Consider the following 12,784-nt stretch of genomic DNA (forward strand, 5'->3'; position numbering starts at 1 on the left):
AGGTGAACACCAAATCCTTTTATATCGTGGCAACTTTTTTTTTTTTTTTATTTTATTTCATATTTTTCCACCTCTGCTTAGGTCACTTGACTGGTAATGGAGAAAGAGAGGAGTCATACAGCAGAGAGGATATTAGACCTCACCCTGGAGATCATCTTCCTGCTGACCAGAGAGGTGAGGAGGATTCTGGGAGGTCACATGACATCACTCCTATCTCTATTAATAAAACGCAGACCAGACCAGAGAGGTGGGGAGGATTCTGGGAGGTCACATGACATCACTCTTATCCCTATTAATAAAACACAGAGCTGACCGGAGAGGCGAGGAGGATTCTGGGAGGTCACATGACACCACTCTTGCCCCTAATAAAACTATTAAAAAAAGGGCTCAGAGAGCAATGTCATCCAGCAACCCCACCACCCGCAGTGCCTGCACCTCCTTCCCTCAGACCAACCTACACTTTCCATTCTTTCATTAGCTATATGCCTGCACCCCTTGCTAAATATAGTTGAAGAGTGAAACATTGTAACTAAAAATACAATTCAAAGGCTGAGTTCGAAATATGAGGACAAATCTAAAAATCGGATAGGAGGAAATGCCGTGGCCCAAAGCTCCGCTAGATATAAGTTTCAGTAGGTGACTCATATACGTGGGAAATTTAAATAGTGATTACTATTCTCCCTCCATAGGATAACATAGTTGTGGAGAAGACATCAGGAGATGGACAGAACTCCATTATGGTTCCTCTACATTCCTTACTAATCTCAGAAATAAGCAATGATAAGAAGATTCTAGAAGTCACCCAGAAGATCATTGATCTGCTAGGAGGAGAGGTGAGTGGTGCCAGGAATTCTGGGACATTCTCCAGTAACAGACAAGGGATGTGTCTGGATGGTGACTGTATCATTGTGTGCATCAGGTTCCTATAAGGTGTCAGGATGTCACTGTCTATTTCTCCATGGAGGAGTGGGAGTATTTAGAAGGACACAAGGACCTCTACAAGGACGTCATGATGGACAATCAGCCACCCCTCACATCTCCGGGTAAGAGGAGACTTTATTATAAAGGAGAGAGCAGTATGGAGGGTCCACCTAGATCCCCCATCATCTGATAAACACAGAAACAATGGATTCAGTCAGTGTGTGTGTTTCCTACAGATGGATCCAGTAATGTGAAACCAACAGAGAGATGTCCCCGTCCTATGGATTCCACACAGGAAGATCACACTGTCCCTCACCATCATCAGGTACAAGACCAATAATCATTGATAGCTACATTATAATCTGTACATTAGTTATATTTTTACCATTTTGTTTTACATTCAGATTGAAAAGTGGAGTAATGTTAATACTATAAAAAAAGAAGAGAAGGAGGATAGTGTGATAGAGTGGACATATTTAGAAGGACACAAGGATCTCTACAAGGACGTCATGATGGACAATCAGCCGCCCCTCACATCACCGGGTAAGAGGAGACTTTATTGTAAAGGAGAGAGCAGAACGGAGGCTCCACCTAGATCCCCCATCATCTGATAAACACATAGAAACAATGGATTCAGTCAGTGTGTGTGTTTCCTACAGATGGATCCAGTAATGAGAACCCACCAGAGAGATGTCCCCGTCCTCTTTATTCCCAGGATTCCACACAGGAAGGTCACACCATCCCTCACCATCATCAGGTAGATGGATCCAGTAATGGGAACCCACCAGAGAGATGTCCCCGTCCTCTGTATTCCCGGGATTCCACACAGGAAGAACACACCATCCCTCACCATCATCAGGTAGATGGATCCAGTAATGGGAACCCACCAGAGAGATGTCCCCGTCCTCTGTATTCCCGGGATTCCACACAGGAAGGTCACACCATCCTCCACCATCATCAGGTAGAATGAGAAGAGTGCGCCAAACTAATAATAACTCTAAACCACATTTGAGTCTCTCATTTTGTGATTTTAGGGGGAAGAAGTGATTGACATGAAAATTGAGATTAAAGAGGAAGAAGAGATGTATGTGAGGGGTGACCAGCTGTCTATGAAGGAAGCTGAAATGAAGCTGACAATTACAAAGGAGGAATCTTGTCTAGATATCAGCACAGGTAAGTATTATATACATAAAGTACCACAATTCACATGTAGCAATGACCCCTGAAAGATCTGTTGGTTGACCTGACTTGTATCTGTACTGAAACACTTCACCGATCCACCAGTAGCAGCCATCAGAACCACTTCAAGACCTCCAATTCTTTTGCAAAATCTATTGGCTCAATGTGTACGGAGTAGGGGAGAGGAGAAGGTTGAGGGTACAAAATACCTAAGAAGAGCAAAAACACATCTGGGATTCCCCTGACAGTGACAACAGTGACTACTTTCTCAGGCCTTATGGATACAATCACATATACCTTGAAGTGGAAATTTAGCTTTCCTAGCAAATTTATATATTGTCTGCCCACCTCAATCCCCCCTTTTCTACCAACGTTGGCAATTGGATTGGGACCCTTGCCTGAACTTCCTTATTTCTAGTTTAGGCCAGAATGATGTGTACTGTATCTGCAGCCTCTTATGATACCAACATCACGGGTCTCAGGAGGCCGCGGGGTACTCTATGGTACATGCATTACACCACATCATTAAGCTGGAGAAGTTGCACACCATATGAAAGGCTCATCTCCATTCCTCAGTATAATGCATTGTTCACAACAAAAGAGGTGGAGATACTATACACAATATGAAAGGTCCATCTCCATTCCTCAATATACCTGTCATGTTCCCAACAAATGAGGAGGAGATATTGTACTCTATACACCACCACAATGGATTTGAAATGAAACGAACAAGATGTGCTTTAACTGCAGACTGTCAGCTTTAATTTGAAGGTATTTACATCCAAATCAGGTGAACGGTGTAGGAATTACAACAGTTTGCATATGTGCCTCCCACTTGTTAAGGGACCAAAAGTAGTGGGGCAGAATAATAATCATAAATCAAACTTTCACTTTTTAATACTTGTTGCAAATCCTTTGCAGTCAATTACAGCCTGAAGTCTGGAACGCATAGACATCACCAGACGCTGGGTTTCATCCCTGGTGATGCTCTGCCAGGCCTCTACTGCAACTGTCTTCAGTTCCTGCTTGTTCTTGGGGCATTTTCCCTTGAGTTTTGTCTTCAGCAAGTGAAATACATGCTCAATCGGATTCAGGTCAGGTGATTGACTTGGCCATTGCATAACATTCCACTTCTTTCCCTTAAAAAACTCTGGTTGCTTTTGCAGTATGCTTTGGGTCATTGTCCATCTGCACTGTGAAGCAGCGTCCAATGAGTTCTAAAGCATTTGGCTGAATATGAGCAGATAATATTGCCCGAAACACTTCATAATTCATCCTGCTGCTTTTGTCAGCAGTCACATCATCAATAAATACAAGAGAACCAGTTCCATTGGCAGCCATACATGCCCACGCCATGACACTACCACCACCATGCTTCACTGATGAGGTGGTATGCTTAGGATCATGAGCAGTTCCTTTCCTTCTCCATACTCTTCTCTTCCCATCACTCTGGTACAAGTTGATCTCGGTCTCATCTGTCCATAGGATGTTGTTCCAGAACTGTGAAGGCTTTTTTAGATGTCGTTTGGCAAACTCTAATCTGGCCTTCCTGTTTTTGAGGCTCACCAATGGTTTACATCTTGTGGTGAACTCTCTGTATTCACTCTGGTGAAGTCTTTTGATTGTTGACTTTGACACACATACACCTAGCTCCTGGAGAGTGTTCTTGATGTGGCCAACGGTTGTGAAGGGTGTTTTCTTCACCAGGGAAAGAATTCTTCGGTCATCCACCACAGTTGTTTTCTGTGGTCTTCCGGGTCTTTTGGTGTTGCTGAGCTCACCAGTGCGTTCCTTCTTTTTAAGAATGTTCCAAACAGTTGTTTTGGCCACGCCTAATGTTTTTGCTATCTCTCCGATGGGATTGTTTTGTTTTTTCAGCCTTATGATGGCTTGCTTCACTGATAGTGACAGCTCTTTGGATCTCATCTTGAGAGTTGACAGCAACAGATTCCAAATGCAAATAGCAGACTTGAAATGAACTCTGGACCTTTTATCTGCTCATTGTAATTGGGATAATGAGGGAATAACCCACACCTGGCCATGGAACAGCTGAGAAGCCAATTCTCCCATTACTTTTGGTCCCTAACAAGTGGGAGGCACATATGCAAACTGTTGTAATTCCTACACCGTTCACCTGATTTGGATGTAAATACCCTCAAATTAAAGCTGACAGTCTGCAGTTAAAGCACATCTTGTTTGTTTCATTTCAAATCCATTGTGGTGGTGTATAGGGCCAAAAATGTTAGAATTGTGTTGATGTCCCAATATTTATGGACCTGACTGTATATGACTCCTGATTGCAAAACATGTACAATGGGCATTTTTTTTAATAATTGCCTATAACATTATTTTTAACAGGCAGCCATGATGGTTGGAATACCTCAGAGGAACATCTTATTTTATCTCCTGATTCTAATGAGGATGATAACAGCAATGCACAATATTCTCCAGGAATAAGTCTTGTTACTGAAAGGACGCAGACAGGGAAGGGTCCATTTTTGTGTTTGGAGTGTGGAAAAGGATTTACCCAGAAACGCTCTCTCATTATGCACCAGCGAACGCATACCAATGAGCGCCCATTTCCTTGTCAGGATTGCGGCAAATGCTTCAAAGTTAAATTTTGTCTTGATCGACATGCAGAACTTCATGAAAATAAGGCTTCATTGTCATGTTCTGAGTGTGGGAAGTCATTTGAAAAGAGATCTGAACTCCACGTCCATCAGAGGGGTCACACTGGTAAGGAGGTCTTCTCTTGCCCCAACTGCGAAAAATCATTCATAAGAAGGTATGATCTTCTTGTGCACCAGAAAAGTCACAGCAGGGAGCCTCCTTTTTCATGTTCTGATTGCAAGAAGTCCTTTAAAAATAGACGGGAACTTGTCCGCCACCAGAGAACTCACACCGGGGAAAAGCCCTTCACTTGTCCAGTGTGCGGAAAGTCTTTTGCCCAGAAATCACAACTCAATACCCACCAGATAGTCCACACCGGCGAGAAGCCGTTCTCCTGTTCCGAGTGCGGCAAATGCTTTCCCAGTAAAGGGAACCGTGATAAACACATGAGAATTCACACCGGCGAGAAGCCCTTTTCCTGTTCAGACTGCGGCAAATGTTTTGCGCAGAAGGTGACACTAATTATCCACCAGAGGACACACACCATGTCGATGAGAAGCCCTTTTCCCGTTCTAAGTGTGGCCAATGCCTCTCCAGGAAACCAAACTGTTGAGAAGCCATTTTCCTGTTCAGATTGCGGCAGATGTTTTGAGGAGAAAGTGACGCTTATTGTCCACCAGAAAACGCACACCACACTATTTGTCAACCAGAGAACGCACACCACCTGAGGATACTGAAAAACGTATAAAGGCGTTTCATAGGCGGGATCCTTATGTCCGTAGAACAACATAAAGATGGGGTCGTCTGAGAGGATCAGCCAATCCATATGGAGTTTTTTTTGTTTTTTTTTTGTTTGTTTTCAATGTATAATTTATGGTGCACCTTTTTAAAAACGTAAAAGTTTTTGCCTTTGTTGGTTGTGGGGATTCCCCCCCCTCCTTCCTTTATGTCCCAGTGATGGTTGTCACTGGGACAAGATGTTAGGGAAATCTCCTCAATAGGGATACAGATAACACTCGCCCGGCAGAGGCTCTCACCTTCTCCATTCTGTCAAAAGACAATGCTTTGGCTGGATTTCCACTTTAATTGCCGAAGTTGTGGGTTCCAAGGCTGTCCTGCCACCTTACGTTACATAAAGATATTCATTGCAATAAAATAAAGTTTTCCTCGGTAAACCGTAGTGTAGGCTCTTTGTTTCATGGACTGTTACCACTGGTCACAATTACTCGTTCTTCATTTGTTGGTGTTAGCAGGAGGAATAGTCCCCCATCATTGGTGTTGTTGGGAGGAACAGTCACCCATCGTTGGTGTCCATGGAAGAAATAGTCCCCCATCATTGGTGTTGTTGGAAGGAACAGTGGCTCATCGTTGGTGTCAGTGGGAGGAATAGTGCCCCATTGTTGGTGTCAGCAGGAGGAATAGCCCCCCATCATTGGTGTTGTTGGGAGGAACAGTGGCTCACCATTAGTGTCCGTGGGAGGAAGAGTGCCCCATTGGTGGTGTCAGTATGAGGAATAGTCCCGCAAAGTTGTCGTTGGGAGGAACAGTGACCCATCGTTGGTGTCAGTGGGAGGAATAGTGCCCCATTGTTGGTGTCAGCAGGAGGAATAGTCCCCCATCATTGGTGTCCGTGGGGAGGAATAGTGCCCCATTGTTGGTGTCAGTAGAAGAAATAGTCCCCCATTATTGGTGTTGTTGGGAGGAACAGTGGCTCATCTTTGGTGTCAGTGGGAGGAATAGTGCCCCATTGTTGGTGTCAGTAGGTGGAATAGTTCTCCATCACTGATGTTGTTGGGAGAAACAGTGGCCCATTGTTGGTGTCAGTGGGAGGAATAGTGCCCCACTGTTGGTGTCAGCAGGAGGAATAGTCCCCCCATCATTAGTGTCATTAGGAGCTTGGGCTTTGGAGAAGGTTATGTGCTTTCAAGGTCAGGGGTCTTCGAACTTTCTAACAAAAGGCCAGTTTATTGTCCTTCAGAGGGGCCGAACTGGGACCAGTAGGAGTCGAATGTTTCCTGGTGTCGTTAACAATGTCCCCTGTTGGTGTCAGTGGGGAGAATAGTGCCCCATCAATGGTGTCATTGAATGCTTCAACGTTGGTGTTAGTGAGAGGAAGAGTGCTTCATCATTGGTGTCCATGAGAGGAATAGTAGAACATCAGTAGGAGGAATAGTTCCCCATCACTGGTGTTGTTGGGAGGAACAGTGCCCCATCATTGGTGTCAGTGAAGGAATGGTACCCCATTGTTGGTGTCAACAGGAGGAATAGTCCCCCATCATTAGTGTCATTAGAAGGAACGTGGCCCGTTGTTGGTGTCAGTGGGAGGAATAGTGGCCCGTCGTTGGAGTCAGGAATAGTGCCCCATTATTGGTGTCAGTGGGAGGAATGGAGCCCCATCTTTGGTGTCAGTGGGAGGTATAGTGCCCCATCATTGGTGTCAGTGAAGGAATAGTGCCTCATTGTTGGTGTCAGTGGGAGGAATAGTGGCCCATCATTGGTGTCAGTGGGAGGAATAGTACCCCATTGTTGATGTCAGCAGGAGGAATAGTCCCCCATCATTGGTGTTGTTGGAGGAACAGTGGCCCATCCTTGGTGTCAGTAGGAGGAATAGTGCCCCATTGTTGGTGTCAGAAGAAGGAATAGTCCCCCATCATTAGGAGGAACAGTGGCCCGTCGGTGGTGTCAGTGGGAGGAATAGTGGCCCATCCTTGGTGTCATGAATAGTGACCCATTGTTGGTGTCAGTGGGAGGAATAGTGCCCCATCATTGGTGTCAGTGAAGGAATAGTGCCCTGTCGTTGGTGCCAGTGGGAAGAATAGTTCCCCATTGTTGGTGTCAGCAGGAGGAGTGCCCCATCAGTGGTGTCAGTGGGAGGAATAGTGCCCCATTACTGGTGTCAGTGGGAGGAATTATGCTCCATCATTGGTGGCAATGGGAGCAATAGTTTCCCATTATTGGTGTCAGCAGGAGGAATACTGCCCCGTCATTGGTGTCAGTGGGAAGAATTACGCCCCATTGTTGGTGTCAGCAGGAGGAATAGTCCCCCCATCATTAGTGTCATTAGGAGCTTGGGCTTTGGAGAAGGTTATGTGCTTTCAAGGTCAGGGGTCTTCGAACTTTCTAACAAAAGGCCAGTTTATTGTCCTTCAGAGGGGCCGAACTGGGACCAGTAGGAGTCGAATGTTTCCTGGTGTCGTTAACAATGTCCCCTGTTGGTGTCAGTGGGGAGAATAGTGCCCCATCAATGGTGTCATTGAATGCTTCAACGTTGGTGTTAGTGAGAGGAAGAGTGCTTCATCATTGGTGTCCATGAGAGGAATAGTAGAACATCAGTAGGAGGAATAGTTCCCCATCACTGGTGTTGTTGGGAGGAACAGTGCCCCATCATTGGTGTCAGTGAAGGAATGGTACCCCATTGTTGGTGTCAACAGGAGGAATAGTCCCCCATCATTAGTGTCATTAGAAGGAACGTGGCCCGTTGTTGGTGTCAGTGGGAGGAATAGTGGCCCGTCGTTGGAGTCAGGAATAGTGCCCCATTGTTGGTGTCAGTGGGAGGAATGGAGCCCCATCTTTGGTGTCAGTGGGAGGTATAGTGCCCCATCATTGGTGTCAGTGAAGGAATAGTGCCCCATTGTTGGTGTCAGTGGGAGGAATAGTGGCCCATCATTGGTGTCAGTGGGAGGAATAGTACCCCATTGTTGATGTCAGCAGGAGGAATAGTCCCCCATCATTGGTGTTGTTGGAGGAACAGTGGCCCATCCTTGGTGTCAGTAGGAGGAATAGTGCCCCATTGTTGGTGTCAGAAGAAGGAATAGTCCCCCATCATTAGGAGGAACAGTGGCCCGTCGGTGGTGTCAGTGGGAGGAATAGTGGCCCATCCTTGGTGTCATGAATAGTGACCCATTGTTGGTGTCAGTGGGAGGAATAGTGCCCCATCATTGGTGTCAGTGAAGGAATAGTGCCCTGTCGTTGGTGCCAGTGGGAAGAATAGTTCCCCATTGTTGGTGTCAGCAGGAGGAGTGCCCCATCAGTGGTGTCAGTGGGAGGAATAGTGCCCCATTACTGGTGTCAGTGGGAGGAATTATGCTCCATCATTGGTGGCAATGGGAGCAATAGTTTCCCATTATTGGTGTCAGCAGGAGGAATACTGCCCCGTCATTGGTGTCAGTGGGAAGAATTACGCCCCATTGTTAATGTCAGTGGTAGGGCTAGTGCCCCAAGGGCCAGATAAAGGCAAGGAAAGGGTTGCAAGAGATGGTAAATAAATAATCTGCTGAGCATTCTGGCAGAACTCAGGATGGACTTGGGAGCTCAAGTATCTGGCCTGTTGGCCTGTGGTTGTCAGAGGGTATGGGTACTCAACATGAGGAAATAGTAGCGGATGATAAATAGAGGCTGTGACAGAGAGAGGGAACCACACAATGGTCTTGGCTCTTTATCAGCTTCTTCAAAATTGAAGAGGAGGGTGCGGCCGGTATTGGGGCTTTACACTCACATGCGGTCTGTATAGAGGAATGAGGGGTATGTACAGGGGCGGACTGACAACTCACGGGGCCCCCGGGTAATAGGGGATCATGTGGCCCCTGTGTCCTTGCCCACACTCAAACAACACCCAAAAAAGGATATGAAAGGTACCAGGGGCATCTCATGGGGCCCCCTACTGACCCCGGGCCCTCGGGCAGTGCCCAAATTCCCAAATGGTCAGTCCGCCCCTGGGTATGTAACCTTCATGAGGCACCATCAGACTACAAGTGGGATCCACAATTGAGAAAACCTGTACTAGGGCAGTTTTACTTACTCTCTTGACTGAATACGTGTGGCTAAAACTCTGAGTCCCCCTAGGTCTTCGCTGGGACAACCTTGGAAGGGGCCAGGGCAAGGATTAGGACACTAGAGAAACTAAGAACAATAGGTCCCTCTTCAGGCTCTTGGGTCTCTTCAGCCCCAGGTGAAGGACCCCCAAGGGTCTTCTCTGGGACGGCCTTGGAAGGGGCCAGGGCAAGGGCAAGGATTAAGACACTAGAGACACTAAGAACATTAGGTACCTCTTCAGTCCCAGGTGAAAGACCCCCTAGGGTCTTCGCTGGGACAGCCTTGGAAGGACCCAGAGCAAGGATTAAGACACTAAAAACATTAGGTCCCTACAGCTACAGCTGGCCCTGTGTTTTTCACCTATAGCAGCCCCCTTTCCCAGAAGGACAGCAGGTCTACTGGTACTCGGTTGCCCCCAGGTCGTATACACAATGCTATTGTGCCAGAGCAGGCATGAACTAAGCACAACAAACAGGTATTTGCGGTTGGCAGACAGGTAGTGTGGTCTAAAGGCACTCGACGTTCAGAGAGTAGTCAGCGTCGAATCTGTGGTCTAAAGGAAGGCAGAGTTCAGAGGATAGTCCAAAATCCAATCCGATGTCAATAACAAAGAAATCCAAACTACCTGGCAGGGCGGGAATCAGGCGAAAGCAAAGGTCAAGGCACGAGAACAAGGCAAATAAACAGGGAGCTTGAAGTACGTGTTGCAGACACTATCACAAGTATGATACTACGGGCTTGGCAGGCTTAAAACAGGTTTCGTCTCCACCCAGAGGCTGTGTCTACACCAATCACCCTTCAAGTGGACATTTAGACAGGAAGAATGCAGTTCGGCCAGAAAATGGGGCTCCTGGAATGAGACCAGCAGCTGCCTTGGAACAGGAGACTTCACGCTCCTAACAACTATCAGTTGTACTTGTAGGATTCAACCATGGCCTTGGTAGGACAGAGACTATCCCAAACAGGTTTGGACTCCACCCAGAGGCTGTGTCTACACCAATCAGCCTGCAAGTGAACATTAAGACAGGGAGAATGTAGCTCAGCCAAAACTGGGGCTCCTGGAATGAGGCCAGCAGCTGTCTTGGAACAGGATCATTACACGCTCCTAACAACTATCAGTTGTACTTGTAGGATTCAACCATGGCCTTCGTAGGCCAGAGCGTATCTCAAACAGGTTTGGACTCCACCCAGAGGCTGTGGCTACACCAATCACCCTTCAAGTGGACATTTAGACAGGAAGAATGCAGTTCGGCCAGAAAATGGGGCTCCTGGAATGAGACCAGCAGCTGCCTTGGAACAGGAGAATTCACGCTCCTAACAACTATCAGTTGTACTCATAGGATTCAACCATGGCCTTGGTAGGCCAGAGCATATCTCAGACAGGTCTCAGAGGCGCCTGTGCATGGTATGCAAGCCCTTCCGGGATTTAGATGTTTACTAGGTAGTCGGTTCAAGCCAAGGTCAGGTACCAGGTGGGAATCAGAGCAGACGTAGTCTGATGGCATAGCCGAGGTCATACACAGAGGAGTGAGAGAGAGAGAGAGTATCCGTAAGATAAGCCGAGGTCAGATCAGGGGTAAATCAGAGCAGACAGGTCCAGGAGCAAGCCGAGTCGGTATCAGGAAGTCACAATCACAGAAAATAGGAACAAGGCACGGGGAGCTAGAGATCATCCAGCAACTTGAGGAAGTGATGAGCCTCCTTATAAAGGCCGTCTGGCACCAAACTGAGGCTGATGCGTGCTTCTGCGGCCATGCAGAGTACTGGCAGAAATGCCAGATCTTCCAGAACTTCTGCCGTGGACAGGACCCTGACACTGTGTCTCCACCAATCAGCCTGCAAGTGGACATCTAAATGTCCAAACAGGGAGAATGCAGTTCTGCCAGAACCGCTCCTGACAACTATCAGTTGTACTTATGTGATTCCACCATGACCTTCGTAGGCCAGACCGTATCCCAGATGATGCTTCTGGTGGAGGCAGTGGCCGGTATAATGGTAGTCACCAACTTCTTAGTGGTGTGTCCAGTCGTGTTCCGGAACGTGGCTTCAAATATTTATCCCCCTCCTCAGCTCACATCGCTGGCATACACCCCTCAGTGATTGGCCAGGGTAAGAGAAGTGCTCATGACAACCATATACTGTAATGGCGCGCTCCATCTAATGGAGAACATTCCTCAGAAGAAGGTGAAGCAAACAAGTCCTTGGATTTAGGAGGAACTTAACTATGTACACAATCTCTGGTCATCCCCTGTACTGTGTCCGCAGTCTGTGGTCATCTCCTGTACTATGTCTGCAGTCTCTGGTCATCTCCTATACTATGTCCGCAGTCTCTGATCATCTGTACTGTGTCTGCAGTCTCTGGTCATCCCCTGTACTGTGTCTGAAGTCTCTGGTCATCTCCTGTACTGTGTCCGCAGTCTCTGGTCATCTCCTGTACCGTGTCCGCAGTCTCTGGTCATCTCCTGTACCGTGTCCGCACTCTCTGGTCATCTCCTATATGTCCGCAGTCTCTGGTCATCTCCTGTACCGTGTCCGCACTCTCTGGTCATCTCCTATATGTCCGCAGTCTCTGGTCAATTGTACTGTGTCTGCAGTCTCTTGTCATCCCCTGTACTGTGTCTGCAGTCTCTGGTCATCCCCTGTACTGTGTCTGCAGTCTCTGGTCATCCCCTGTACTGTGTCTGCAGTCTCTGGTCATCCCCTGTACTGTGTCTGCAGTCTCTGGTCATCCCCTGTACTGTGTCTGCAGTCTCTGGTCATCCCCTGTACTGTGTCCGCAGTCTCTGGTCATCCCCTGTACTATGTCCGCAGTCTGTGGTCATCTCCTGTACTATGTCCGCAGTCTCTGGTCATCTCCTATATATGTCCGCAGTCTCTGGTCATCTGTACTGTGTCTGCAGTCTCTGGTCATCTCCTGTACCGTGTCCGCAGTCTCTGGTCATCTCCTGTACCGTGTCCGCAGTCTCTGGTCATCTCCTGTACCGTGTCCGCAGTCTCTGGTCATCTCCTGTACTGTCTGCAGTCTCTGGTCATCTCCTGTACTGTCTGCAGTCTCTGGTCATCTCCTGTACCGTGTCTGCAGTCTCTGGTCATCTCCTGTACCGTGTCCGCAGTCTCCGGTCATCTCCTGTACCGTGTCCGCAGTCTCCGGTCATCTCCTGTACCGTGTCCGCAGTCTCCGGTCATCTCCTGTACCGTGTCCGCAGTCTCCGGTCATCTCCTGTACCGTGTCCGCAGTCTCCGGTCATCTCCTGTACCGTGT

The 12,784-nt window shown here is 47.5% G+C and overlaps 1 protein-coding gene across 1 annotated transcript in view; it reads left to right on the top strand.

Annotated features, from left to right (window-relative positions):
* Positions 1-12,784, top strand: part of LOC149453466 (uncharacterized) — a 130,294-nt gene that overhangs the window by 26,875 nt on the left and 90,635 nt on the right. Inside the window, exons 10-17 of the mRNA XM_089688647.1 lie at positions 94-174; positions 690-833; positions 920-1,043; positions 1,158-1,246; positions 1,326-1,464; positions 1,581-1,882; positions 1,956-2,094; positions 4,459-5,435. Coding sequence (XP_089544773.1) covers positions 94-174; positions 690-833; positions 920-1,043; positions 1,158-1,246; positions 1,326-1,464; positions 1,581-1,882; positions 1,956-2,094; positions 4,459-5,435 — 1,995 coding nt within the window. The remainder of the gene's footprint in view (positions 1-93; positions 175-689; positions 834-919; positions 1,044-1,157; positions 1,247-1,325; positions 1,465-1,580; positions 1,883-1,955; positions 2,095-4,458; positions 5,436-12,784) is intronic.

The sequence above is a fragment of the Staurois parvus genome, unplaced genomic scaffold, assembly GCF_062004578.1.
Source record: "Staurois parvus isolate SC_StPar_1 unplaced genomic scaffold, SC_StPar_1.0 ptg000449l, whole genome shotgun sequence".
Taxonomy (NCBI): Eukaryota; Metazoa; Chordata; class Amphibia; order Anura; family Ranidae; genus Staurois; species Staurois parvus.